Source organism: Apostichopus japonicus, chromosome 11 (genome assembly GCF_037975245.1).
Source record: "Apostichopus japonicus isolate 1M-3 chromosome 11, ASM3797524v1, whole genome shotgun sequence".
Taxonomy (NCBI): domain Eukaryota; kingdom Metazoa; phylum Echinodermata; class Holothuroidea; order Aspidochirotida; family Stichopodidae; genus Apostichopus; species Apostichopus japonicus.
The window spans coordinates 2,016,086-2,043,725 of NC_092571.1; the positions used below are offsets into that span (position 1 = coordinate 2,016,086).

The 27,640-nt window shown below is 37.1% G+C and overlaps 2 protein-coding genes and 1 long non-coding RNA gene across 3 annotated transcripts in view; 2 read left to right on the top strand and 1 right to left on the bottom strand.

The window, feature by feature from the left end:
- LOC139975732 (uncharacterized) overlaps positions 1 to 27,640 on the bottom strand; it is a 156,905-nt gene that overhangs the window by 123,145 nt on the left and 6,120 nt on the right. The window lies entirely within an intron of this gene.
- Positions 509 to 27,491, top strand: LOC139975725 (solute carrier family 2, facilitated glucose transporter member 5-like). Its single transcript, XM_071983838.1, has 13 exons — positions 509 to 604; positions 1,192 to 1,235; positions 1,833 to 1,934; positions 2,181 to 2,341; positions 11,613 to 11,737; positions 12,803 to 12,918; positions 17,882 to 18,041; positions 19,468 to 19,661; positions 20,973 to 21,083; positions 22,020 to 22,121; positions 22,821 to 22,896; positions 24,638 to 24,765; positions 26,027 to 27,491. The coding sequence occupies exons 2-13, from the start codon at positions 1,221 to 1,223 to the stop codon at positions 26,210 to 26,212; spliced, it is 1,476 nt and encodes a 491-aa protein (XP_071839939.1). The 5' UTR covers positions 509 to 604; positions 1,192 to 1,220; the 3' UTR covers positions 26,213 to 27,491.
- LOC139975726 (uncharacterized) lies at positions 13,817 to 17,678 on the top strand. Its single transcript, XM_071983839.1, has 2 exons — positions 13,817 to 14,430; positions 15,319 to 17,678. The coding sequence occupies exons 1-2, from the start codon at positions 14,376 to 14,378 to the stop codon at positions 16,230 to 16,232; spliced, it is 969 nt and encodes a 322-aa protein (XP_071839940.1). The 5' UTR covers positions 13,817 to 14,375; the 3' UTR covers positions 16,233 to 17,678.

The following is a 27,640-nucleotide window of genomic DNA, read 5'->3' on the forward strand; positions in this document are numbered from 1 at the left end:
GTGAAATGGTAAAATCTCCACAAGTTTTTCAAGAGGTACTATGTGCAAGATGCCAGATGCGACTGTAGTGGTCAAAATCTTCAATTCCCAACGGCGGCAGATATACCTTTTTTTGGCCCGAAAAAAAAATCCCCATAACGTAATTTTACTACGCAGCCACCCATAGGGAAAATGTGTATATTGGTCGCCTTAAAGGTATGTATATTTCGCCTTTCACCCAGAATATTGCACATGCAGAAGTGAATGACAACCACAACAACACCCTCTAAGGTCTACTTAACCACTTATGTAACAAAAGGGTTCTGTCAAAGTCGGTCAACATGTTTGAAGTGTTTGACACCAGAATTAAAACATTCTGCGTTCGAACACCCTACATTTTGAAGTACTATTAAAAAATATACATATATCAATATATAAATACATGAGTAGTTATTTATTTATATATGTATTTATATCTTTATTTATCTGTTTATTTATTTTAACTGTACTTCAAAATATTATATATATATATGTATGTATTTATGAGGATTACTAATTTAGGTTATATTCGGTGGTGTCTGGAAGATCAACCCATTTAAGAATACATCCAAGGGCAAAATATTCGGTAGGTGGTAATTTTATTACGAAATACCTTTGTTTGAAATAATTCAGTTCTCATATCTATGTTAATAACAAATCAATTAATGTTAAAACGTATACGCTCTGGGATCTCAAAAATACCGTCTTACTTAACGGCGAAAAACAAAACATTACGTATGTGTTGTATGTCTATTACAACAACAACAAAAACAGCAAAAACGTACCTCACTGCTCACATTAATTGCAGCATATTTTTTTTTCAAATTTTGAAAGAAATTTTATATTTGCTCATCTTATTAAAATTTCCTATTATATTTCTAAACGTTATTTTAATCAGCTTTCAACTATTATTATTAATATTATTATTAAGGCCACGGTTTGTTTGATAAACGTGAAATGTTCATCTATTGCTTACACGATGTGAAAAGTTTCACGAATGGTATTCCTAGCAGAACATTTAATCCATGTTGTTTCTGAATATCTCAGACGGTACAGCAAACTGCTTGGAATGAATTTTCTATAAAACAAAATTTTTCCATAATTCAGGATGCTATTTTTTCTGTTCGTAATCATAGTATCTTTACTCCTTTCTCTTGTGCTATTTTGAAGCAGACACCTCACGCTCAGTATACCAGGTAAAAATGGCGGCTTCAGAGGTAAGGCTAAAATTTGTAAACTTAATATAACAACGTTGCTTGTTTAAATCATTCTTACTCACTGTCTCTTGGAAATCTGTCACTGAAAGTTAGAATCTGATTTTATTAAAATACTGAAGTTTATAACATATCACAGTATAGGGTAGCACATACCATATATACATTTCCCTGTCTAGATTTCAGAATGAATCTGGAATGTCTCGTATAGAAGTATTGTTTGGTATAGATATAACACTTTATGTAAGTAAAATGCATTGTCATTTACAAGTTGAACAATTTACCTTTCGATGATTTGTAGCTAAAATACCCAATTTTGTTGCTAGATGGGAGAATCTTTACTCACTCCTGGACGAGAGTTTCATAGTGACGCTGTTTTGGAAGGCATGTAGGATGCTTAGGATATAATTTTCTCATAGTATCATAGATGTAAGAAAACAGTTAAATTGATATGCTTTGAAGCAATAGTCGACGCATATCCAGGGGCTGGTGGGAAGAGCGAGAGGTGGGATGGATGTGATATGCATAAAAATATTCGATAATCGCAGTTATTTTGTCTTATCTATAAGTTAAACACATCTGTTTTTTTGTCCATTACAGACTCACGTAACAGCCTTGTTGGTACTTTCAACTCTGGCAACAACACTATGCGGTTCTTTTCAAGTCGGTTATCAGGTGGCTGGGCTCAGCGCTCCTTCCGTAGTGAGTATATAGCCCACTGAATGTGCCCCTCATCTCACCTCACCTCCTACTTTCCCCATCCCAACATCAATAAATTGAACATAAATTGTCTATGTTTTTAGATATATAAAAGTATGTGACTAAAGCAGGACGTTTCCATTAACAATAAATCCCGTTTACTAACATAAATGTTTGAATATAATCGGTAATGCGATATGAAAATTAATTCATGGTTTCCCATGTTTGCAATACTTTTTAATTTCTTAGCTTATGCAACAATTTTACAACCAATCAAATGAGGAGAGGAGGGGTGCATACCTCAGCGATTCGGCTATACTTTGGCTATGGTCTACGACCGTCTCTGTGTTGGGTATTGGTGCGGCTATTGGCGCTCTCATATCTGGCTACCTAGCTGACAGCCTCGGCAGGTGAGTTATGACAACAGATAAAATCAGGGGGTAGGAATCTTCCAAAAGTGGGGGGGGGGGGCACAACATCAGAGGGCACTTTCTCATTCCACAACCACCACTCGTTATGCTATAAACCGATACACACCGGCCATATCACTTAAATATATATGATGTGTTAGTATATATGCTATCAAAACTATTATGGTGCGCTGCAACATTGATTTTTTATTTATTGAGATTGTTTATTGTCAACCGTGCTACAAAAAGATATGGGATGCCATTTAAAAAAAAAAAGCATGTACAGACTAAAAATAAATCAATCAAATATTAAAATTAACAAAGGCTTAAGATATCCAAATGACAGTTCTTCATCAAAGCGGCACATTTTATTTGCCAGTAGGGCACATTTGTTGTTTTGGAAAAAAGTGGGGGGGGGGCACGTGCCCCCCGGCTCCTACCCCCTGAATAAAAGTCGTCATAATTGCGTAACGCAGACTTAGGCATCATCATAATATTAAACAGAGACTTTGTATTCAAAGAAACTACAATTCTGATATAAAGCGAACTAGATATATATATTGTGTACAAGACCATTGTATCAGTGTTCATTTTTTACACTGATTTTACACTCTGTGTACTTTGGTAGTTACACCGGGAGCTCATTTGTTTGGTTAGATAACTCCAGGCGGTTTCCAAAACTATCGCAAATAACCTGAAAAATGCGAACCAATACTTCATCATAGCATACACTCGTATGAATTACAGGTTAAGAGAAAATGACATTTGAAAATAACCACAGCCCTCAAATGTTAAACGGTACGAATATCATGGTTGTGACGTCACTGATTCACTGTGCGTCCAAACATCCAACCTAGGTGGACCACAAAGCCCTCAGAGACACTTTACAGATTCCTATTCGCCAAATGTATACCGCAGGTGTTCCAGTAAGTCTCGAGTCAACTAAGTTGACATATTTACAGATTTGGAATAAAGAACTTGAAGTAAAGATGGATTAGCCAATGAATGTTATTGATTGCCTACTGGCTTGTAGCTCCGATAATTATCATCATTTAGTTAATTATATTTCGCTTGACTCTTATAATGCTCCATAATAAGTCAAAACACTATGTATTTTAGTGACGGTACGTATGTTGTTGCACTTTAATAGCAGGGGCGTATCCAGGATTTTCCAATAGGGGGGGGGGGGGGCGTCAGGCATGAATGATCGCCGTCCTGGGAAATGGGTCTAAGGGGAGGGGTGTACAATTTTTGCTTTCGAAGGAGGGCTGAAATGCAAAATGGTGTCATATGCATGGGCGGCGATCCGTACTTCCGAGTGGGGGGGGGGGGATATGACCTTGTTGACTATCTAAGCGTAGCGCCACCATGAGTTGGCGCGAAGCGTACAAGAAAATTTTGGGATTAACAAACCCTCTAGATGGCCGGAAACGGCACTTCCCGAGGTTTCCAAGCGGCATATACCCAACTTTAAAATAGGGATGTCATGTCCGAAATATCTCATAATCAGGATCCAAAATACTTTTTTTTATTAATTTCGGGTGTTATTTTGGGAAAATTGCCCCTGTCAATCTTGTTTCAGGCGCAACGTTAGAATGTTCGAGAGCTCTTTTATATTATTCGATGAAGAAAATGGCCTCATGCAGGCTATTATAGGCCTATACACATGCAATACACAATTACACATAGTTACATTCCTAGGTACCGATTGCTAGGGCATCCAGGTGAAACGTGTATTAAGCATTACCCTGGTTACATGAGATTCTCAGCTGTTCGAGGGAACATGTACGTGTGTAGGCCTACTAAAGGGCCTATATGAATACTATGAGGGTGCATATATGTACTATATCAATACCGTTGGCGCAATAATACATTTTGTTGTTATAGGGCCAATGAAGCCTACAGTCAACTATTTTTGCTTTATAAAGACGCTTTATTTGAAAAGATCGCACTGCGTCTATGGTGGGCGAGAAATGAAGCTAAAAAAGAGCCGTACATTAACGAAGATGCATAAATGAAGGCATGAAAATATTCTTATCCCTGGCATTTGGTGGGGGGGGGGGATATGGTGCATTACATCCCCTCCACCCATTTTCATGGGGAGATATATCCCCCCTCCACCCAGGATCGCCGCCCATGGCCATATGTGATCCATTTTTCGACCTTAATAATAAGCAACATTTCCAGTAAATATGGACACAAAATGCACAATTTAGTATGGCTGGCATGTCACTTAGTGTTTATAGTGATAATACAAACACAATTACCATCTGTTTCTAAAACTATTTGCCGCCGAATTTCGCCAGAACCTTTTATTGGCAAACAAAAAATAAAGCATACGGGAGGGGGGGGGGGGTTGAGCGATCACCGACATCTCACATAAAGGTCGTCATCAATTTTTTTTTTTTTTTTTTGCTAAACTTTTTTTTTTTGGTGACGGCCAATATGGGGGCGCGCGCCTGTTACGCCCCCCCCCCTGGATACGCCCCTGAATAGCCAGAAAGCATTTTTATAGACTGGACCCAGTGATAGAGAACTATATGTACGTACGGAATCCGTACGTGATACAGTAGCAAGCATGTTCGCACCGCTTTAAGTCCTGACAGTTTGTGATAAGTTCCAAATGCCATTGTCTCCCAATCTGTAGATCAGATATGCATATGCTCTAGTGACGTGTTGTATTGTATATTTTGGGGGTTATCTATCATTGATATGAAAACCTTTGGACTGAAATATTTAATTTAGCACATAACCCCCATATAACATCGGCTCCTTGCAAGCAACGCGTGTGATCTCCAATAATATCTTTACAATGAATTAAAACAAATTGTCAAGGCAAAATGGTGTTGTCATTTATCTTTGAGCGTTCCGTTGTCTATAAATAATGTTAACCTAATTATGTTGAGAGAACTAGGTTAACAAAATATATTGGTATAACAATAAAACCTTGCATTGACGTGGTCATCAAGTGCCAGTGAAAACAATTGTATCAAATGTTTACAGTACTTTAAATGTGTTTATCTCACCCCGCCCCTTCCCCCTCCTCCTTCCCCCAAACATAAACCTTAGAGAGATATAAAGGTGACCTGCGGATAACGCTTGGTCCAACATAAAAAACACCACCGTATTCGTGAAGTGTTTCTGTGAAGTGTTATATGCACTTCAAATTATATAAAATATGTAATAAACGTCAGATACGCTTCAAATTTCGACACAGGCCACTTGAACCCCCCCCCCCCCCAAAAAAAGGTTGCGAGTTTGATCAAATACATTCCTTTGAACTTGAGGCATATACTCTTTAATACACTGAAAACTTAAATTGGTTCACCGACTAACATAACATTAGTCCATCTGGTGCCTCTCCCGACTAACATAGCCGTAGTCAGTTGCTATACCGACTAATTTATCCTTAGTCAGTTGGATTTCTTAGTCGGTCATCTTAGTCCGTCAGCTTAGTCGATCAACAATTTCTTAGTCGTTAAATGTATATTAGTCAGTTACATTAGTTGGTGACATTTGTCGGTCTTTACCGACTAATTTATATGAGCCACCGACTAGTAGTAGGTTTTACTTTAGTCAGGATGGTGCCTCTCCCGACTAACCTTTCTTAGTCGGTGTCGACTGACTAGTTGCACTGACTAGAATCACTGAAAGAATTAAACCCGACTAGTTTCACTGACTAGCATCACTGAAAGAAAAGAGAGCAGAAGAAACACAAATAATGTGTACGTTGGCAGTATTTATTTCTGATAAAACTTCTGATGTCTACAAAGGCTGACTTTCGACAGATAGAGAAGAAATCACTGTAAACAAAAATCTGAAAATATGATTTTATTCCAACAAAGTTAAGACAAGTTAATGGATCAAACATGAATCGCAAAAGTATAGCACTGCACAATAATGCAAAGTTGAATCTTGGGCAAGGGTTCCTCATGACTTTCGTTTTAAAGTGGTACCCCAAATCGACACCAGTTAAGTCTTCACGAACAAAGAGTGTTTCTCTTAACTACAAATGGCCTCCCACTTGTCTTCAGGAAGCCAAAATCTGCACCATTATTGACCTGTGAACAGAAAATATGATATACGTGTAAGCACAGATACAGATATAGCACATGATAACTCACATTATCATACATTTACATTTACATTAAAATTTTATAACATATTGGGAGGTATACATTTAAATCTAGGTCCCTCAAATTATAAGCCAGGAATAGCAGCTTTACCAAATAATTATTAGCTTTGCACAGCATAACACCAAGTTATTTTTCAAAGCTTAATAATTATGTTAATCATGTTAATAATGATCCCAATAGACCGGGAGCTCAGAGGGTTTGGTTAGCTGGCAAGGTAACCAATTGCCTTGTACATCACAATGTTCACAGTGCATTCCTGTACATGAAATTAGGCGACTGGCAAACCGACTGTGGTGGGTGTGGCTGGGAGAGCAATTTTAAAGTCACCTGATAGCTAACCTAGATCAGTTTTCATGGTAACACATCAAAGTAAGTACAATGTGTCAGGTATGGCCCAAGAGCAACAAATGGCCATTGCCAGTAATTATTGGTGGTGGGGTACCCCTGCCAGTGATCTACAATTGACCCCTCAAGGCTGACCTAGGTCAGCTTATGAGGTAACCACTTGAAACCTACTGGAAAATGTTGGTTAGGACTTCAGATACAACTGATGGGCATTGCCAGTAATTTTTATTGGTGGGGTACCCCTGCCAGTAGACCCCCAAAATGCCCATCCCCCATTGACCTAGATGAGCTCATGATGTAACCAGTTGAAAACTACTGGAAAATGGTATCACTTCATATGTAAGGGATGGGCATTTCCAGTAATTTATATTGGGGGGGTACCCCTGCCAGTAGACCCCCAAAATGCCCATTCCCTCATTGACCTAGGTCAGCTCATGAGATAACCAGTTGAAAAATTACTGGAAAATGATAGGTATCACTTCATATGTAAGGGATGGGCATTTCCAGTCATTTACATTGGTGGGGTAACCCTGCCAGTAGACCCCCAAAATGCCCATCCCCCATTGACCTAGATTAGCTCATGAGGTAACCAGTTGAAAACTACTGTAAAATGATTGGCAGGACTCTATATGTAAGGGATGGGCATTTCCAGTAATTTATATTACTGGGGCACCCCTGCCAGTAGACCCCCAAAATGCCCCCCCCCCTCATTGATCTAGGTCAGCTCATGAATTAACCAGTTGAAAACTACTGGAAAATGATTGACAGGATTCTATGTGTAAGGGATGGGCGGACTCTGGCAGTGGTGGCCCACCAATATAAAATACTGGAAATGCCCATCCTTACATATGAAGTGATACCTATCATTTTCCTGTAGGTTTCAACTGGTCAAATCATGAGCTCACCTAGGTCAATGAGGGGATGGGCATATTGGGGGTCTACTGGCAGGGGTACCCCACCAATAAAAAATACTGGCAATGACCATCCCTTGTATCTGAAGTCCTAACCAACATTTTCCAGTAGGTTTCAAGTGGTTACCTCATGAGCTGACCTAGGTCAGCCGTGAGGGGTCAATTGTTGATCACTGGCAGGGTACCCCACCACCAATAATTACTGGCGATGGCCATTTGTTGCTCTTGGGGCCATACCTGACACATTGTTCTTACTTTGATGTGCTTACCATGAAAGCTGATCTAGGTTAGCTATTAGGTGACTTTAAAATTGCTCTCCCAGCCACATCCACCACAGTCGGTTTGCCAGTCGTCAGGTTTCATATACAGGAATGCATTGTGAACATTGTGATGTACCAGGCAATTGGTTACCTTCCCAGCTAACCAAACCCTCTGGACTCCCGCTCTACAGATCAGTGAAAATTTGACCAAACTTATGAAGCTTGCACGTTAATGATATACTAGACTGTTTTTTTTTTTTTTTAAACAGGTTATGAAAAGTATCTTTAATATCATTAAACAGTTGGGTACAATAGTTAAACTCACTCTTCCACTCACTCTTTCTTCTCTATGGTACTTGTTCCTTTGCTTTTTGGACTCTTGGATAAACTCTTTTGTTCTGCGGAGGGTACCAATATACCATCATAAAACATGTCTTTAAGCCATATATAACACAGTTCTCCTCTTCTGTTGTTGCCTCCACACTGGTGTCGTACATCACAGGAAACCTCACCCTTGACTTAGATATTTGGCTTTTCAATTCCTGCTGGAAAAAAGAAACAGCAAAGTATTCATCATTTGAAAAGAAAAATTAAATAAAGTTGTCACCACAAAGTTATGTGAGATTTGCTTCCACTATAGTCTCAAAAAACAATCCCAAAGTTTGAAGCAGACTGCATAAAGCTGAAAATTTGAACGAGAGTGTCATCACCATTGCAACCAGAATCAAATGCCCAGAATACAGAGATAATAAAACATGGGCTAAATCTTTGTTTGTTTTTATGATCTTTAAAAATATAAAATTTTAGAAACAGAAATGCACTGAGCCAACTTATTTATAGGCCTAATAGTTTTTAGTTGTTATTTTGCTTGCTCACATAACAAGCCTGTTTAGACCTAGGCTAGAGGAGAATCAGTACTTTGTTACACTAAGTTTGTCTTTCGGTCGTTTTGATTTAGTCTTACTAGTAGTACTAAAGTACATAATGGACCGGCGAAGACTAGAGAATACCCAGAGTTTTAGCAACTGTGTTAAACTGTATCATCTGATCTATTATTTACGTCAATGAGTTTCATTCAATCTAGGACCAAAAAGAGAAAACTAATTAATCTTAACCTTTAAACTTTGCTACTAAACAGATATGCTTGAATTACAAACAAATGTCAAAAAAACATCATAATCTACGAATCGATGCATATACATATACATAAACAGAATAATTTGAATTCGCGCAAGTGAACCCTGCACTACATTGGACAGAAAAAAACGTGCAATTAGACCAAACTAAACATACTAAATTTTCCGTTACTTCTACATAAAATATCAATACAAATACAACAACTTACTCTTTTGGCAGTATACTAAAAGCACATGTTATAATAACTTCAGACTATCAAGCTTTCCTGAGAAAAAACGGTTAATACTTCTTACAGTAAACAAGTCGACCGTGAAGGAATGTCGCAATTGTTTCCTGGGCGTGACCGGAAATTAAATACTAAAAAATGATAAATGAAAAGGTTAAATAGAACTGAAGCGTGCATCCTGACTGCTCGCAACATATAATACCGTTGGCTAGCCAACATAATTTGTTCAGCCTACTGTGACTGTACGTTTGGAAGTCTAGCCTTGCTTATTCAATATCACAAAGCCTAACCATTTAGATTCACATGGGAAATTACAGGAAATCTTTACCAAATGAGTGTAGACTTCAAATAAACTGAGACTTATAGTTCCAGCATTTGTTTGGGAATAAATTAGAAGATTATGTGCCACTGTTCAATCTAACCCAATATACACATAACACATTGTTAATTGGTGTTGAGAATGCACTGCAGTACCCAGTAGAAGCCTATAGGCTACTCACTGTCATTGCACTTGTGTATTGCGAAACGCCAGCGTGACAACGGTAGCGTTACACTAACCATAATACAGTACTAGTGCCAGTGGCCTAACAATTAACTTTAATTTTACCTTCAAGTTAAAGGAATAACAGGTAGGCCGATGATGGCAGTTAATACCTCCATTCTTGTAAAGACCTTCTTGGGTGATTTACGGTTGAAAGTTGCTTAGAGTGATCGTTTGAAACTATGCCAAGTCCAGCAAGCTGCCGTTGCCTCTCGGTTTCCAAATTGAAGTGAATCGAAGTGGGTTAAAATACATTAGTCCGTCGACACCGACTAAGCTACGATTATGGCGTAAATCGGGTGTCCGTATCGTTCTTAGTCCATGGGTTAAAATACCTTAGTCCGTCGCCACCGACTAAGCTGCGATTATATTTTCCTTAGTCAGTGTAAACTGACTAAGAAGCAGCGATGAAACGAAGATTTTTGCTAGTCCGTGTGCATTGACTAACGTTACAGACTAATTTAACGTCAGTCCGTGGTAATATTGACTAGTTTATTTTTTCAGTGTAGCTGTTTAAAGTTCAAATACACGCACTTTGTGTCAACTCCCGGGCTGGGTGTCCATCACTTGACAATATGAACCACATATATATGGGTATTCCTCCTATTTATGGAACGCCAAAGGGGTCATCAGATATGATCAAGTCCTGAAATATATGTAAAGACTCTGACAAAAATATATCAGTGATGTCTGACTGTACATTGATTGCACTAACATGTTGCGAACAGCCAAACAATCATGGCGAGGTGCTCATACCTCGCATTGTCACCACTTCACAAAGATTGAGCTTGTGTATGGGTGTATGTATTTTAGATCCTCCTGCAGCAGGAACTCGCGAAGAAGCCTCATTGGCTTATAAAAGCCGCAAGCTGACCGAAGTCAGTCTCTTACATTCATATTTAACGTCCATGATTATGTGTGTCAAATCCGAATGTGAGAAAAACATCAAATCTTTTCACTTCCCTCTCCGTGTATACAACCTTCATTTCATTATATTTAAATCAAATACGTAATTAATGTTAAAAGGTGATTTTATTTAATACAAACTTAACTTTGATAAGTTGCAGACCGTAAACCAAATAAGCACTGCAAAGACTAACGGTGTTGAATGCCATACAGGGGTGTTCTGCTGTTTGTATAAAGTTAAAAGAATATATGTTTCGGTGGAGTTATTATAATTTGTTAAAAAATTGATTAAAATCATTAAAATTTAAACCTACACAGAGGAGTGGACGTCATCATCAAATTACCCTTTAAGGAATATTCAAAATATTAAGAATATTTTAAAGGTGAATTTCCTCAAACTTGAACTGTTACAGAATGTTTGTTAGGCTGAAAATGTTCTAAGCCTATCATGAACCGCGGAACAAAAACAGATGATTCAAATATCACTATCTTTTTAAAATTGGTCATACAACTCATTGAGCCTACTTTATTTGGCCTTTTTACAATTGTCATATCTACAATGATTATCGTGTTGTTTCTAATGAACTCACTCACTTGGCAACCTGCTAGACTATGTAGACCAGCCGCTTTTACTGACGATGTTCTGATGCATGAGTTTAATTCTCCATTAATCACACAAAGAAGGAGTTTCAGAAAAATTGCTTTCAAAGTTTTATGAAAGGTCAAGAAACGAATATTCTGCCTAAAACCAATCTTTAAATACTTCTTCTTCTTCATCATCTTCTTCTTCTTCTGGTTTTCATATTTAGGAAAGGAACTATGCTGTTAGTCAACGTGCTCTCTATCCTAGCAGGTTTATTGATGGGCTTTAGTTACCTCGCTAATAGCTATGAAATGATAATAGTTGGGAGACTAGTCATTGGAGTTTTCATTGGTAAGTTACTACTAGTTACTACTAGTTACTACTAGGATCAGTTTCTCACGTTACTTGGCAGCACCGTCATGAACACATGGTAACAGTATATCGGTATGAGGGTACCCAAGCTTGAGATTGGATCAAGTTATTTTGTTTTCATGCCCTGGCTCTATCTTGGGTGAGTTATTCTTTAAAAAAAAAAGTATATCCAATTAGTATAATTTGAGTTGGAAACATCAATAAAATCTAGTATATAAATTTAACTAGAATTAACATTGATTGTTGGAAGACAGAAGTTCAATCTTCGACATTTCCTTCCTGAAGTTATGTGATTGACGATGAAGAGTTTGTGAATCACGAAATCGCTAAACCAAAACCTTCGATGTGGAAAGCTTATTGTACAATGGGATTCTGATTTTACATAGATAGCCAGGATGGGAAACCCATTGTGAACGACAAACATATATACCACTGTGCACCCGATACTCATAGATAGTACAGTAACTACTGTTCATGTTCCACAACCGTGCATCACCATACTGCGCTGTGTTCGCAACACGGTAACATGTGTTTCAGTTGGCACAGTAATTACTGGAAAGCTGTTACACGTTGAACTACGAGTCCGACAGGTGAAAATTTGCAGTAATTAAAAAAAAATGAAAAAAAGTAAATCAAATAAAAAATTATATATTTTTTTCTTTAATTTAAAAATGTGCAGTAAGAAAAAAACTTGCAGTAATTACTGTGCCACCTATAACACAGGTTACCGTATTACGAACACAGCGCAGTAGTTACTGATGCGCGGTTGTGGAACATGAACAGTAGTTACTGTATACTAGCTATGAGTATTGGCTGCACTGTTACATTCGCTCGAGATGATCTTGGCGATCTTAAGCAGCACTTTTCCTTCGGTGATTAAAGAATATGCATATTCTGATTCAGAGGTTTCATTGGTGTAATAAACTATATAAACATGAAGAGAAATGGTATATATTTTCAACTTTAATAAAAGAAAATCCCCTTTCACAATCCTTATGACAAATTCGCCTTTTCAAATCTGTGTTGTTGTTTGCTTTGTGACAGGAGTTAGCAGCGGGGTAGTACCCCTCTATCTAGCCGAGATCGCCCCTATTTCCCTCCGTGGAGCTATAGTTGTCGGACATCAACTTATGATCACAGTTGGCATATTTCTAAGTCAGGTAAGAATAGGTCCAGATATATGATTACATTAGTAGTATTTATATCACAGACAAGTATAGCCCAGACATTAGTCATATTTAAAGTTCAGGTAAGAATAGTTCCAATTTTATTCCTTTAAACATGTACAGAACAGACAAGTGTGGGTCCCAGTTTATGCATACACAATAGTCATACTTATAGTATACAGGCTAGTATAGTTCCAGACATTAGTCATACTTATATAATAGCAGAGATGCAATTGTATACCCCGCACGCGATATTTTTTTATTGCCCAAACAGGTTTGCAATTGCGTGTAAATGGGCGCTCATGATTGGTCGGAAAAGTTACGTCATCACGATAGAAACCTTCACTTCCAGGTAACCAAAGTGTCTGCATCCATTCGTTGCAACGAAGATATGCCCGTACCCGAAGCTTTTCGTTAATATATGTAGATGTGTTTGGAATTGGCTTAGACATATTGAGCACTCAGCACACTAGTATGGTATGATCATCTACTTTGATCGAAGTTTTCTGTGAAGGCATTACTCGATAACATCGCACAGTGAAATGTTCGTACAGGGTACATCACACATGCGCTGGTGGCCTATATGTATTATAACTGTGTACACAGTGCAGTGACGAGAAAATATCATACTGTACACTTATAACTGTTTGCGTATACTCATTCAAGACTCGTGAAGTTGATTTTAGTGTAGGCTTACCCATTCCACGAAACGAATTCCGATTGCAGTAGAACGGCTCACAAATCTTAAATAACGTAAACACGAACCCAATAGAATGCAGCGTATGTATCATAAGTAAGATCAACATGTAATCCCAGCATCAAAGTAAAGTTAGGGCGTTTGAAGGGAAACCCCTTCACTAGACTCAATCAAGTGTCAGTGTGTAACTCATAGGCCATGGGCCATGGCAAATTTAGATGCACTTTTGTTCACATGGTCAGTGGGGAAAGTTAATTGCTCTGAAATAGTTAGTATAAATATGTACTGAATCAAGATTGACTTGTTCTTTTTGGTTCTACTGGCACAAACAGTCAGAATTTAAGAAAAACTAACAAAAGAAATTATCCATTGCTCTTAAAAGAGCTTATCTAATTGGTCAGTATTTCCAGGTCAAACCTTAATTGACCAATCACAGCTGTTGATCTGTGGTCTGGTTACACCATGGTTACACTAACTGCACAAACATGGCTGCTCCCACACTCAAATGTTGTATGCATGTGTGTGCACAGACAAAAACGAATATTTCATCCTTTTCTGACAGCTCTTTTGCCAATTCAAGGTTTGTGTTTTAAGGTGGATTGTTTTACCAGGTATTTATGGTGCATTAGCTAGAGATGTCACTTCAAAATAGTGTATAGAGAGCTCAAAATCTTTAGCTGATTTTCAAGATCATGAGCATGGTGAGTCGTGCATTGGCTATCATCGTGATTGCTACAATACCAGAGATTCACAGATGAATAAACTCAACAAGACTGAAGAAAGGCTTGCTAAAAATCCGCCCAAAGATGGTAAGCAAACATTTAAATAATATAATGAGTATGAACCCATTTTCCAACTGAAATTAGAAATGTCAATCTGACATTTTGTGGAATGTGGTTGTGCTTTTATTTAAGTTTTTACATTCGTTCTTGACGGTTTGTTATTGTATTGTAACCTAGTCCTGCTGTCATTTTGTTGTGCAAAATGCATCAACCTGATGTAATGGTGAATTTATTTGGGTTAGGGTTAGATATGTACAAACAACAGGGATACATTTACAATTAAAATCTCTATTTAGTGTGTGTTAAGTTAAATTTGGCATGTGTTCAACAAATAGAAGTACCTGTCATGGGGGGGGGGAAGTTTGATATTTAACTTTTAGACTTTCTTCAGTAGTTGCTCTATGATTTTATAAAATGAGACGAGGGCCCCAAACCCACGCCCAATTTTCCATTTGCGCTTAGTTGATTTTTTTTTATATGGGTGGACTGGAGATCAATATTTCATTATTGCTCTGTGAGTTTTATAAAATAAGATGAGGGCCCCAAACCCACGCCCAATTTTTCATTTGTACAAATACTTGGTTGATTTTTTTATATGGGTGGAGGTCGATATTTCATAATTGCTCAATGGTTTGATAAAATGAGACAAGGGCCCCAAACCCACGCCCAATTTTTCATTTGTACAAATACTTGGTTGATTTTTTATATGGGTGGAGGTCGATATCAATGATTTGATAAAATAAGACAAGGGCCCCAAATTTTCATTTGTAAAGAAAGTTATTCATTATAACAAGTTTAGATAAACTGGGCTAGGTTTGTCAATTCAAGTTGTAAAATGGTGTAGGTTAATGAATTCAGAGCAAATTTTTTAAAGTTGTATTTAATATGTATCTTTCTCTTGTTTGAATGTTACAGATGATTCCACTGATGATGACAACGACCATGTTGAACCTGTCTGTAAGAAGCGAACACTAAGATCAAACGTAGCTGGACCATCTTCTTCAGGCAGACCACACATACTTCCAGTGTCGTGCATCATTTGTCACACTGATCAATGGATAAGGGACAAGGTGACCTGTAAGAGACGAAGAGAGCCCCTGACTTGTTACGGGACAATAGATGCTGGGAAACTCAGAAAGGCTGCTGAGCTGACATGTAACGAATCCCTTCTTTTGCAAATGCGTGGCAGAGACCTTGTTGATTCCGAGGCAAAATACCATCCGAGTTGTTTTCGCAACGCAACCAGATTTCTCACTCGGAAGTGGCCAAAAGAAACAACAGATATTCTATATGCAGAGTCTTATACAAAGTTTTGCCACAATGTCATTGATGAACAGATTCTTAAACAACAGGGTGCGATCAGGATGACAAAACTCACAGCCCAGTTCATCAAAATGGCTAAAGAAGTTCAAGGGATTGATGCCTCAAGTTACAGATCCTACAACTTAAAAAAGCGTCTCCAAGGCTCCTATTCACAACTTCATTTTTTGCGACCAACGCGACGCTATGAAAGTGAAGTTGTAATTTCCAGAACTGTAGAAGCTCAGGATCTAGCAGTAAACCTGGTTAATATACAAGATGATACAAAGTCAAGTAACGAGTTAGACACTTCAAGTGGTAGTGAATCTGATTTGCAGCATGAACAAAAGGTTTGTGTAGAAGTCAAGGCATTTCATCGAGTGACATGTACTTTACAGCTAGACAGCTTAGAATTGCTGTCCAAGAGGTACATGTGGACACAGCATGACATCAGACATCAATTGGACTTTGGAGTAATATTTCAAAATCTAGCATTTTTAAAATGTGAACTCAAAAATTGTGATTGTTAGATGTGTAAATACATGCAGGAATGTGTGAACTAAATATAGTGCATCATTAGTTACATGTTCAAATAATGTGTAAGAAAATAGAGGGATCTGTAGGACAAACATGAAGAAAACAAATTCAGTAGTGTCAAGAGTTGGGGCTATGCATTTAGTTTGAAAAAAAAAATCAAATTGTACTCTGTTGTAACTTTCAGTATCAGTTGGAAAAGGTGTAGGACTATAATGTGATTCGAAATGGTCCGATGAAGTAATATCTCACGTTATTGTTTATTCAATTTGATGCAAATTTCCACACAAATTGTTGTTTTATTTCATGTTAGTTAAATCGTGGCTAACACCAGTCTCCAGAACACCATTTCATAATGGAATTTAACATACAATAATCAAAGACATAGTCATTGCACCACACCCTATTGAATATTGATTATGCGATCACTCAAACACCACCCCCCCCCCCCACCCGCCAAAAAACAAAAAAACAAAACGAGGCTCGATTTTTGTGGATGGGTCCTGTGTGTACAGTCGTTTAACTTGTTGTTGACGAGTAAGTGCCACCCATTCACCATGGGTATTCATAAGAGTACAACTTACTGATACTATCTACAGAAGTTTCATGTGCAATGTTATGATCAACAAACAGTTTTAATGCATATTACAAATGAGATTTAAAGTTTTTTTGTTAAGGTAGTTAGGTGAAGAGCTGCTTGTAACAAAACATTGTACATGTAGAAGTCTGTTGTGAACTTTGGTGTTCTAAACATGTTGCAAAGATTTGCAGTTGATAAATAAAAGAAGAACATATCTGAGTTTGTCACTTTTTTTGGGCTGTTTAGACATACTTTGTTTGTTAAGAAAGTCTATCGGAATCTCCAGTTTGATTATAATGAATATGAAATAGTGTGCTTATTTATTCACCAAGAATGACCCCCTCCTCAATCATGTTATGTATACATGCTGGCCTACTCCTTGCTCTCATTTGTTATTACTGGATCATTAATTGCCTAGAAATAGTGTATTTCAACAATTTAACAATGAACAAACTGGCCTATCCCCACCACAAATAAACACCAAGTACAGTTGAAAAATATGATTCCAATAGCCATATGCCTACACAAACTTTTAGAAATGTTGTGCCATACATAATCTTTACACTTATAAAGGTTTCCACATCAAAATGTGAATTTTTGGGGGGTAAACTGTTTCTATCTGGAGACAGACTAAGTATTTTTGATCAAGTGAGGGCGCTGTTTTTCTTATGCTTTTCTTTATGTTGGAAAATTTGACATTTTATCTGTGAATTACATATTAATGTGCCACTTTTGAGCAAAAGAACAACTTGATTCTTTATTAAGGACATATTATCTATAACTCAGACTATATTTCATGTAATACCACTCCGGACGTAACAAGAATCATTTTCTGGAAGGAATTCAGAGCCACGGCCCATGGCCTATCACTGCATGTCTTCAAACTTCGAAGCGATGCCCATTATTGATGCTGACGTCACGAGCAATCTGATTGGCGGAAAACTCCGTAATTGCAAACCGGTTTGGGGAAAAAAAATTGCACCCCGCACTCATTGTTCCTACATCTAAGCATGGTATGGACGAAGCAATACTCAATATTTTCATGTTTGATCCTCTTTCTGTCAGGCATTGGGTCTCTATGCTTTCATGTATGAAACGGGCTGGCCAATTCTACTGTCTTTGACGGCCGTACCAAGTGTCCTTCAATTTTTTGTTCTCCCGTTTTGCCCTGAAAGTCCAAGATGGCTCTTTATCAAGAAAAATAAGGAAGGTGAATGCAGGCAAAGTAAGTTAAAATACCGAAATAACTCAAGCTGAGGAATGTTACCGAAGTAGCTATAGACTTCCCCTGGGAGTCTTCAAACGTTTCAAGATATGATGAGGTCCTGAAATCGGGGTGTTACAAAAAAACATATCAATGCTGTACTCAAATCATGGTGTAACAACTGAACAAGTGAATGTTGTCCCCATATTATGGTGTAACAACAACCAACCATGTGAATGGTGTACACAAATCGTGGTGTATAACAGCATCTTAATATAACAATGATGCACCCAAATCATGTTGTAATAGCAACAACATAACATGTTAACGTTGTGTTCAAATCATGGTGTAGCACCACCCTAATATATAAATGATGCACTCAAATTAATGGTGTAACAACAGGCTACTGTAACATATCAGTGTTGTACTCAAATTATGGTGTAACAACAACGACCTATAACAGATAAATGTAGTATGAATATATTGATGAATATATTGATGTGACAAACGTAATTTTTGAGACCAATAACAAAATACAGCTGTTAGTCCAAGTTGTAATTTTATACATTTTTTACTCTTTTTGGGGAGAAATGACCCGTTAAACATCAGAAGCTTCCAAGTCTAACACAGTGCACCAAAGGCGACACAAAACTGGATCGGAAACATGGAATGGGCTCAAGTAACATCTTTACAATGCATTCAATATTTGTCAACAACAAGTATAGCGTTGAAAGGGTGGTCTGTTGTTTATATGACGTTAACAGAACATATTTCGGTTGCATCATTTGAATTTCTACAATAATGGATGAATATTGACATTAAGGCCTATCTACACAGAGAATCCGACGTCATGATATCAATTTTAGCCTTAAAGGAGAAAACCAAAGAGTTAGCATAATCTAAAAGCTGAATATCTTGAAATTATGAATAGCTATAAGACTATTTATTCTTGAAATATGACACATCAGCCAATACTCATAGCTAGTACAGTAACTATTGTTCATGTTCCACAACCGTGCATCAATAACTACTGCGCTGTTTTCTTAACACGGTAACATGTGTTACAGGTGGCACAGTAATTACTGCAAGTTTTTTCTTACTGCAAATTTAACAATTTAAAAAATTAAACTTTAGTTTTTTTTAAATTTAAAATTTTTACATTTTTAAATTTAAAAAAATGTAAATTTTAATTTTTGTTTTGTTTTAAATTGCTGCAAATTTTCATCTGTCGGACTCGTGGTTCAACGTGTAACAGCTTCCAGTAATTACTGTGCCAACTGTTTACACATGTTACATGTTACAGCGCAGTAGTTACTGATGCACGGTTGTGGAACATGAACAGTAGTTACTGTACTAGCTATGAGTATTCGGGTGAACACATAGCGTCATGATTTAACCATCAATTTAATCTTACATAAATTAACAATTTATTATATAACTCTTATAGTCTTACAAAAACTACGTGGGACTGACCAGGTTGAGGAAGAGATGGAGGAAATACGAAGAGAAGCAGAAGATGACGAAAAAACGGAGAAAGTCGGTGTTCTTACTTTACTGAGATTGCAAGACCCAAACTGGAAGAGACCTTTGTTTATATCTATATATCTCCTATTTTCTGCACAATTCTCTGGAATTAATTCGGTAGGTTCTTTTTTTCCTCATCAAATTGAAACTGTTAAAGTACACACAAAAGTGTCGTCTTCTTTAACGATGTCTATACCAAAAAAGACTAGTTAATATATCAATTTATGTTTTACCTATGAAAGAACCATTTTATCTTAGCATCCTAGGGAAATCAATAATCAATTCTCGAGATCCAAATCTTATCCACAAATTTGGGAATATAATGATCGTTTTGATAGCATTACTCTGAATCAAATACTTCGTGGTACATAAGCCTTGAATGTTACTAACCTCTTTGCCTTTGAAATTTGACGTTAATGCGGTCTAAAACATTCATTCAATCAATTAATTCAGACAGTCATTCTATGTGGGTGTGACATTTACAGCAATAGATGTTTGGTATTGGAACAGCAGCCAAACAAGTCTCTTGTAAATTTATGAAATCTAAATTTCCGCCAACTTTGTTAAGCAATCATCGTCAGCCACCGAATAATCTTTTAAAGATTTTCTCTCAATTTTGGTTTTTAAATTTTGGTACGTTCATAAATTTGGCTTAGTTTGACCTCTTGAACTCCATTGACCTTGTGGCCATCGTCATTCAACATCCATTAATGAACTGTTAACTTGAAGACTCTGGGTATCCGATATGGGTTTGCGAGGTTCGACCATTGAGTCATTGTGGTAGGCCCGTATAAAAGCCAAAATGTTGTTTTATTAATGTGACCTTACATCCTTGACCTTTGACCCTACGATACCAATAGTCATGTGGTACGTCGTCCTCATACTCACCAAGTTTGAAGTCCATCGTTAAGAAACGTTAAGAAACAGTTTGCGAGACACTGTTTCGCAAATATTTGACCAAGTTTGACCTTTCACCTCCATATATGATCATGTGGTATTGGGTTTTTACATTAATTAATGCACTGATTTCACCATCTGTAATTAGAATATCCAGTTATAAAACTGGGTCAGCCTAACTGAAAACTCTCACACAATTTCTACTAAAAGCTCTCTAAGATTTCTTGCAAATCATCTCTGAAATTCCCTGCAACAGAATATTAAAAAGGTATACCTCTGTTTAATCCTCCGAAAGAAAGTTCTGGAATAACTTTCCCAGAAGTATTAAACTGACTATGGCCACACATTTCCTACAATACTGAGCACCGCTCCGCCCCCCTTTTTTTTGTAGCGGTGGTCATTAAACTGTTTCATACAATAAGAATACCAGCCGACTATGATTAATAATATACTTTCTGAGCCTAAAAATTAAACTGTAAAAATAAAACGTAAAAGAAATAGCATTAATCATCTATTTATTTTCAATAATAGATTGTATTTTACGCTACTGAAGTTTATCGACAAACGGGATTTGAGGAATATTTGGTGTCCCTTGCAACGGTTGCAACCGGGTTTACTTTCGTGGTTATGACCATCGTAACGGTATGTGAAACAAACTATCCAACATAAAACTCAATGTTGAAGTTGAACTTTATTTTGAAGGTGATTTTGATGTTTGTGATAGAGATAAATGGAATGATCAAATTCCCCAAACAGTTAAGGAAAATCTCATTCCATTTTGGGAGATTTTAATGCTACGTGTTTGTTAATGTATCGGATTTAATGTGACTTCACATACTAAGACTGAAGACTTGAGAAAGTCTAAATATGACATCGAGGTACATATACTTCGTCCTTAATGACTTTGTTTATTAGTACAATATTTATTTTCTGTATTGGAGATGGGTTCGGCGAATGCTGAACCTAAAATATTGAAAGTATTGGCATGACTAAATGATGATATACTATCTTTGTAAAAACAACGAAAAACAGTGAGAGACTAAACCTTTTCAGATCATACAGTGGCATTAGGGGGCATCACAAATCCAAGCCAGGACCCCGTAGAGCAGGATGTACCACCAAACCGTAGCAAAAAACTTTCTTAGATGGTTGGGTTTATCTATCAAACTTTGATTACAGACCTTTGACCTTTAATGAAAATAACATGGATCAACATGGCGATTATTACATTTCATCACATTTTCCCCCCCACCCCCCCCCACCTCTGTGGAATTTCTGCACATGCCCCTGACCATCAATCAGAAGTCGATCAAAAGTTTAAAAAGTTACATTTCTGGGTGAGAATTGTCCGGGGGTATCCAGGGGGGGGGGGGAGTTGTCCGGTCACGCTTGAAGCTACCGGTTTATGTGACGAGAAGACAAGCTTCGTACAGAAGATTGCTCTAGTAATCTGATTAGCAAATGAAATAAGGTTATAAAAGGCAGTCTATCCTTGTCTCAGATAAAATCATTACACACTTCAGATATTTGTAAATAAATATGCGCATATCGTGGATTTTAATTTTTCTTTCATTTAAGGTTTTCGTGATCGAGCGTGTCGGTCGTAAGCCACTCCTTCTCTATCCGTTTGGAGTCATGGCTGTGTCACTTGTCGTGGTTACGGTTTCACAAAGTTTACAGGTTCGTAAACGCCTCGACAGAAGTGAACATTTTACATTCAAATATTTAACGACTATTGTGATATTCCATATGATTTATATCACTGTAATAGTATATACCATACTTGCCAATGACGGGCACATGAATTAAAAATGTTTGGCCAAGTTACAAATCCCCCCCCCCCCTCCTCCAACTGATTAGCGTAGGGGTATGAAAAGGGCCAGAGGCAGATTCAGAATTTTGTAAAGCATAGGATGTGGTCCTGGAATCTTTGAAGCCGATTCCCATGCGGGGGTGTATGCGGGTATCCCCCCCCCTGTACCCAAAGAACAAAAATAAGTCCAATGGTGCATTTTGAGGTACATTGTACACTATAAATATAATATATATCACCGCTCATCAGGGCATCCTGGGCCAGGAAGGAGTAGTCTTACTTTTCTAAAACTGTAAACTTAACAATCTCCAGTTACCAACTTTCACCACAATGTTTAAAACTCACAATGTTATAATAAACATAACTTTATTCATATTTCTGATTCATCCATGCCCTTTAAAGAAGAAAACTGGAACTTTAAACTGTAAGAAATCCTTTAAGTTCGTGTGTATAGCTACTGCATGTCCTTAATTTGTCTATGTTCAAATTTGTTACAAATCGTAGAAACTTAAAATCAACATCTTTCTGAAAAAGCCATCCTTACTATATAAATTATTTGTTCTCAGCCAGCAGCAGATGGCTTTAAATGGGTGGCGCTGTTAGCTATCTTCACATTCCTTATTGCTTTTGCAATCGGACCAGGTAAGGTTGAAGGTTTTTGTTGCTGTATGTACAGTATGTATGTATTTTAGATCCTCCTGCAAGCAGGAACTCGCGAAGAAGCCTCATTGCTTATCAAAGCCGCAAGCTGACCGAAGTCAGTCTCTTGGATTCATATTTAACGTCCGTGATTATGAATTGTCAATTGTCAACAACTCTGTAATTGGACGACATACATTAATCTTGGAGCTGCTCGAACTCGGGACCTCATGATTGTGAGGCACCGGCGTTAACCACTGAGCTAACATTCCTATTTTTCTACTCTAAAATTTTCCTTAGAAACGCATATTGCATTTTATTCTTACTTTTAAATATTATATGAAGAAAAACTTTCACCAAATGGTTTCTGCCTTGCTCGGTAAGCCCTCACGAGGGTGAGTGACCGTTTTTCTAAGTGTTAAAGTCTCTACAATTATGTCTTTTGAAGTTAATTGTGTTTTTAGAATGTCTAGTCCAGCGGAGAGCTTCCGGTTGTATTTAATTTATTGCCAATTCGTGTTTAGTTTTGTCCCAACAATCATCAACAAATATATTTTGCTAAATTGAGAAGAATATTCATTCAAACAATAAAATTTCAATAACAGGACAGTTATTTTTTAATACAGTAAGTTTCAAAATAAACGCATACAGCAGTATTTCTTTAAAGAAAAAAATCAGTTCCCTTTTGTCTGAAAAGATCTTGTCAGGATCAAAACGTCGTCATGCTTACTAACTTTAACATATAAGAAACTAATGCCATTGTATTGGAAAATTTGCATGGTATACGATTAACAGGTGAAGTAAAATAGTAAATTTTATCGCCTGAAATTTATTTTGCAATAATTCTGTTATTGTTTTTTATCTTTTTTCCCCCATCATTTATTCACGTGATTTGCATTTATAGTACAGTACGGTGGCAATGACATCATGTCATATCGTAATATAATTATATCGTAATATAATGAAAGCATAACATTGTAAACAATAATCAATTATAATTGATTAATGGTATGACAACATAGATTAGGCATACTAGGGATTAATTTAATGACCGAAGCCAACAAAAAGACAGTGTATAATTTTAATTATCAGCCATTGTCATAGAGTATGATAAACGTTATGAGTTTCCAATATCTTAGTCGTTTATTTCGTGAGCTGTTCCTTTTTGACGCAATGTCATTTTCAACCCTCATAATGAATTACATTCTAACTAAAAAATCGTTGCAATCGGGGTTGCTATTAGTTAATTTACAGCTGAAAATATCATATTTACAATGAAATAAGAACAAGTTTATTGGATCATAAACATGAGTAATTTTACCCCAAAAAATAGTTTTGTTTTGTAAAGAGAAATTGTCTACCAAACAGTATCTAACAGGAAACTAGAGATGATATTACAATTACAAAAGAGATGATCAAGCGTTTCCTCTTCAATGTGACAGAAAGTACAAAGAGATGTTATTGTTTAATCATGTGAATAAGATGTTCTGGTTTGATTGTCATCGTTGTTTATGCTAGATAACAGGACTCCTGAAATCAGGTTCAAACCCTGATTCCTGCCTTAAGTCATGTATTTATTTGGTTGTCTGTCTATCTGTCTGTCCGTTTATTTCTTTCTTCGTATAACTTTTACAGAAACAATAGAGTAAAAATATGTTGTTGTTGTTGTTGTTGAGGGTTTTTCGTTTGTATTCAGGCTCCTGTAAATTTGTTCGGCTTATTGACAAGTTCTTAAATCCAATAGGTGCTGTACCCTACGTTGTAGTCCCTGAGCTATGGGCCCAGGGTCCGCGTCCGGCGGGTATGTCCATTGCGATTCAAACACTGTGGATTTGCAACTTTATCACTGGGATAACATTTCCATATTTGCAGGTTTGTATATCATTCATGAAAAATGATTCATGTTGAATTCAGTGCATTTCGAATCGACTGAATCAATTTAAAGTAGCTTTACAGCTTGGTATTTTCAAGTTGAAATGCTTATCTAACATAATAAACTAAAGGTATATTGAAATGTGTATTTTGCGTAGAAATATAGGCTATTGTATATACTGGAAGGTAGACATTGTACCAATACTTACCTGATATTAAAGAAACAGAAGGAATGATTTTAGACAATGGTCGTCGGATAATTTCCTATTAAAGTATAACTTTCATGCAGAATTTTAGTCTTGGTATGTCATAGTTCAACAAGAACATCTGAGTGCTGTTAATCAACGTATGTTCATTTAGTCTTTCACGATATTACAAACATGCTGGAATACAACTTTAATATACGTATGGAACGCTCCTTTAAAGCTAAATCGAGTTCTAAATAACTCAAAGATAAGAGTCATTTTTAACGTTCTACAAACAACATAGCACATACAGATGGCATTCAACGCCACTTGCCATTGACGAATCTGTAACTCATTATTAACTTTCTACTTGAAGCCATTAAAATATTGTGCAGTTCTCTTGCTTAAGATGTGACCTTATGTACTAGACTCAATATCTTAGCAACTTTTCAGCAAGTAACAAGGCCCCAACTTATCATTAAACGTTTGAATCCCAGGCTGCCAAGTGAATCGTTACTCAGCGGACTTATAGCAGTGGTTTGGTTACGCCTTGCAACGGTCTACAAAGTTGGAGAAAAGAATCAGTCATTCTTTTAAAGGTTAAAGGCATTGAAGACTCGCCCCTAACCGCGTGCCGCGCTCTGAAAAAGTTAACTTTCCGTTGCTTGCAAGTGAAGTTTATGCTTGTCGCTACAAAATGCAGACAGTAATGTAACCTGATACCTTGTTATCTTTAGCTGGACCTGAGATGTCCATCGCTGTATCGTTTGTACACTGTGTTGTGGGTATTGACCGTAGCTGTATGTATTGACTGTACACTAGTGTCTAATTACCGAAGGTATCAAGCTGTGTGTGTATTTTCTGGGATCGATGGTGGTGTCTAACACTTCTGTTACACCTCATTCGAAACTAGGTCAGATTACCGGCATTAAACGTTTTTTTTTTTTGCGCGAGTCTTTCACACCCTTTAACGCTTCAGAACGGTTAGCTGCATGTGCTTGGGAAGTTATTTTTAATTTACTTTTTTTTGCCCAAGTTTGCTAGTCAGAGCTTTTCTCTACTTTTATTTTTTTCAGGCAACTATAGGTGCCTACACATTCGCCTTCTATGCCGTAGTCTGCTTTGTGAGTGCTATGGTCGTGTACCGCTACGTTCCTGAGACGAAAGGACGTACCTTTGAAGACATTGTGGCAACGTTTAGTAAGGAACAAGTTGCTAGTGGATCTGCCTTACTGGCGCTGAAGTCTACCAGACACAGTTAAAGTGGCTGGGCAACTTAGTCTAACACATGTATACAATGTGTAAAGATGTGTCAAAGACAAATATATAGTGTTGAATTTCACCCGACGGTTCTCTGTAATTTCAAATAAAGTGAAATAAACCTGCTTAAATAAAAACACAAATCACTGGATTATCATTACTATTTCGGCCTGAACTGAGCCTACCGCAAGGCATCGTCAATTTAGCCTTAAAGGAACTTTCCAAAGGTTCAGTATATTCTGATCATCTTGAAACCGAGAATATCTATATAGAAGTTATACTAGCACTACTAAGCATTCGTGTTTCTTTGACTATATATGGTATATCACACGTAAAATTCTGCTTGAAGTGATCTTTTAATTGCCATGACTGTCATACACTGGTTAATCGATAAACCATTTTATATCTACCTCCCCCCCCCCCCCCTCTGTCAGCCCTCTTCTCGTAACTCTGTTCCACCTTTTTCTCCCCACTTTTCTGTCTTTGTCCTTCTCCAGTTCACTCCCTACCCCCTTCCCTTAATCCTCTCTTTGTCCCTCTACAGTTTATCTCCCACCTCTCCTCTTCCCCTCTGTTGGTTTCTTTCTTCTCTCCATCCCTTGTCCCCTAATCCTCTTACATCCTTCTCTTTTGTGTTCACCATGCTCATTAACCATGTCTCTGTATATATTTGTCCCGTCTGTTACTGTAACTTGTCATTCAGCCTCCGAAGAAGATCCTGCTAGGATCGAAACGTCAGGCCAACTTCCTTTTACACATTCTCTTACACAGGCTCTTTAGTGGATAAGCAGTTTGCTAACAGTTTTTTTTTACTTAGATTTTTGTTATTTTTTTTTATAGGCCTATCTACACAGAGAGACGCAAAATTAGGCTTTTCAGAGATGTCTAAAGCCTATAAGTTTGCAGTTACATATGTTCTTAGCTATGCCAATATTAAGTACAGAAATGTAATTGATGTTTTAAACACCACTGTTTCCGGAATTACATTTGACTTTTGGTCATTTATTTTCGGTTATTTTATGATAAAAAAAAATAAGCTACGGACTTGAATATTGTGAAATGTAAAGATAATACAATTGATCAAAGTAAGACACTCTTATATTAACTTTATATCACATAAAATATGTAATTCAGTCATGAATGAACCTGGTAGATCAGATCAATCAAGTTTGTAGTTTCATCCACTTCTGCGTATTTTAACCTCATCAGGTTCCGTTCTTTTTCTTCATATATGTCTCGCAAAATTGAACTATTATAGAGTCAATCGATTGTTGCATGGTTTTATGAACTATTTTATCCATTTTGTATTTTTGTATTCGAGATTTACCAAAAACCACTCAAAATGGCCTACCTCGGTTACCATGCTGGTTATTTCAAAGACAAGTAGCCTTCGTTGAAGCTTTAACGGCAGGGGCGACACTATGGACAAG

Bases quoted from the DNA above. Each gene is read 5' to 3' on its own strand.
- LOC139975725 (XM_071983838.1), top strand. The intron at 12,919-17,881 runs GTAAGAATAGGT...TCTTTCTGTCAG, and splicing joins TTGGCATATTTCTAAGTCAG to GCATTGGGTCTCTATGCTTT. The intron at 22,897-24,637 runs GTAAGGTTGAAG...TAAATCCAATAG, and splicing joins TGCTTTTGCAATCGGACCAG to GTGCTGTACCCTACGTTGTA.
- LOC139975726 (XM_071983839.1), top strand. From the start codon at position 14,376: ATGAATAAACTCAACAAGACTGAAGAAAGGCTTGCTAAAAATCCGCCC. The intron at 14,431-15,318 runs GTAAGCAAACAT...TGAATGTTACAG, and splicing joins TAAAAATCCGCCCAAAGATG to ATGATTCCACTGATGATGAC.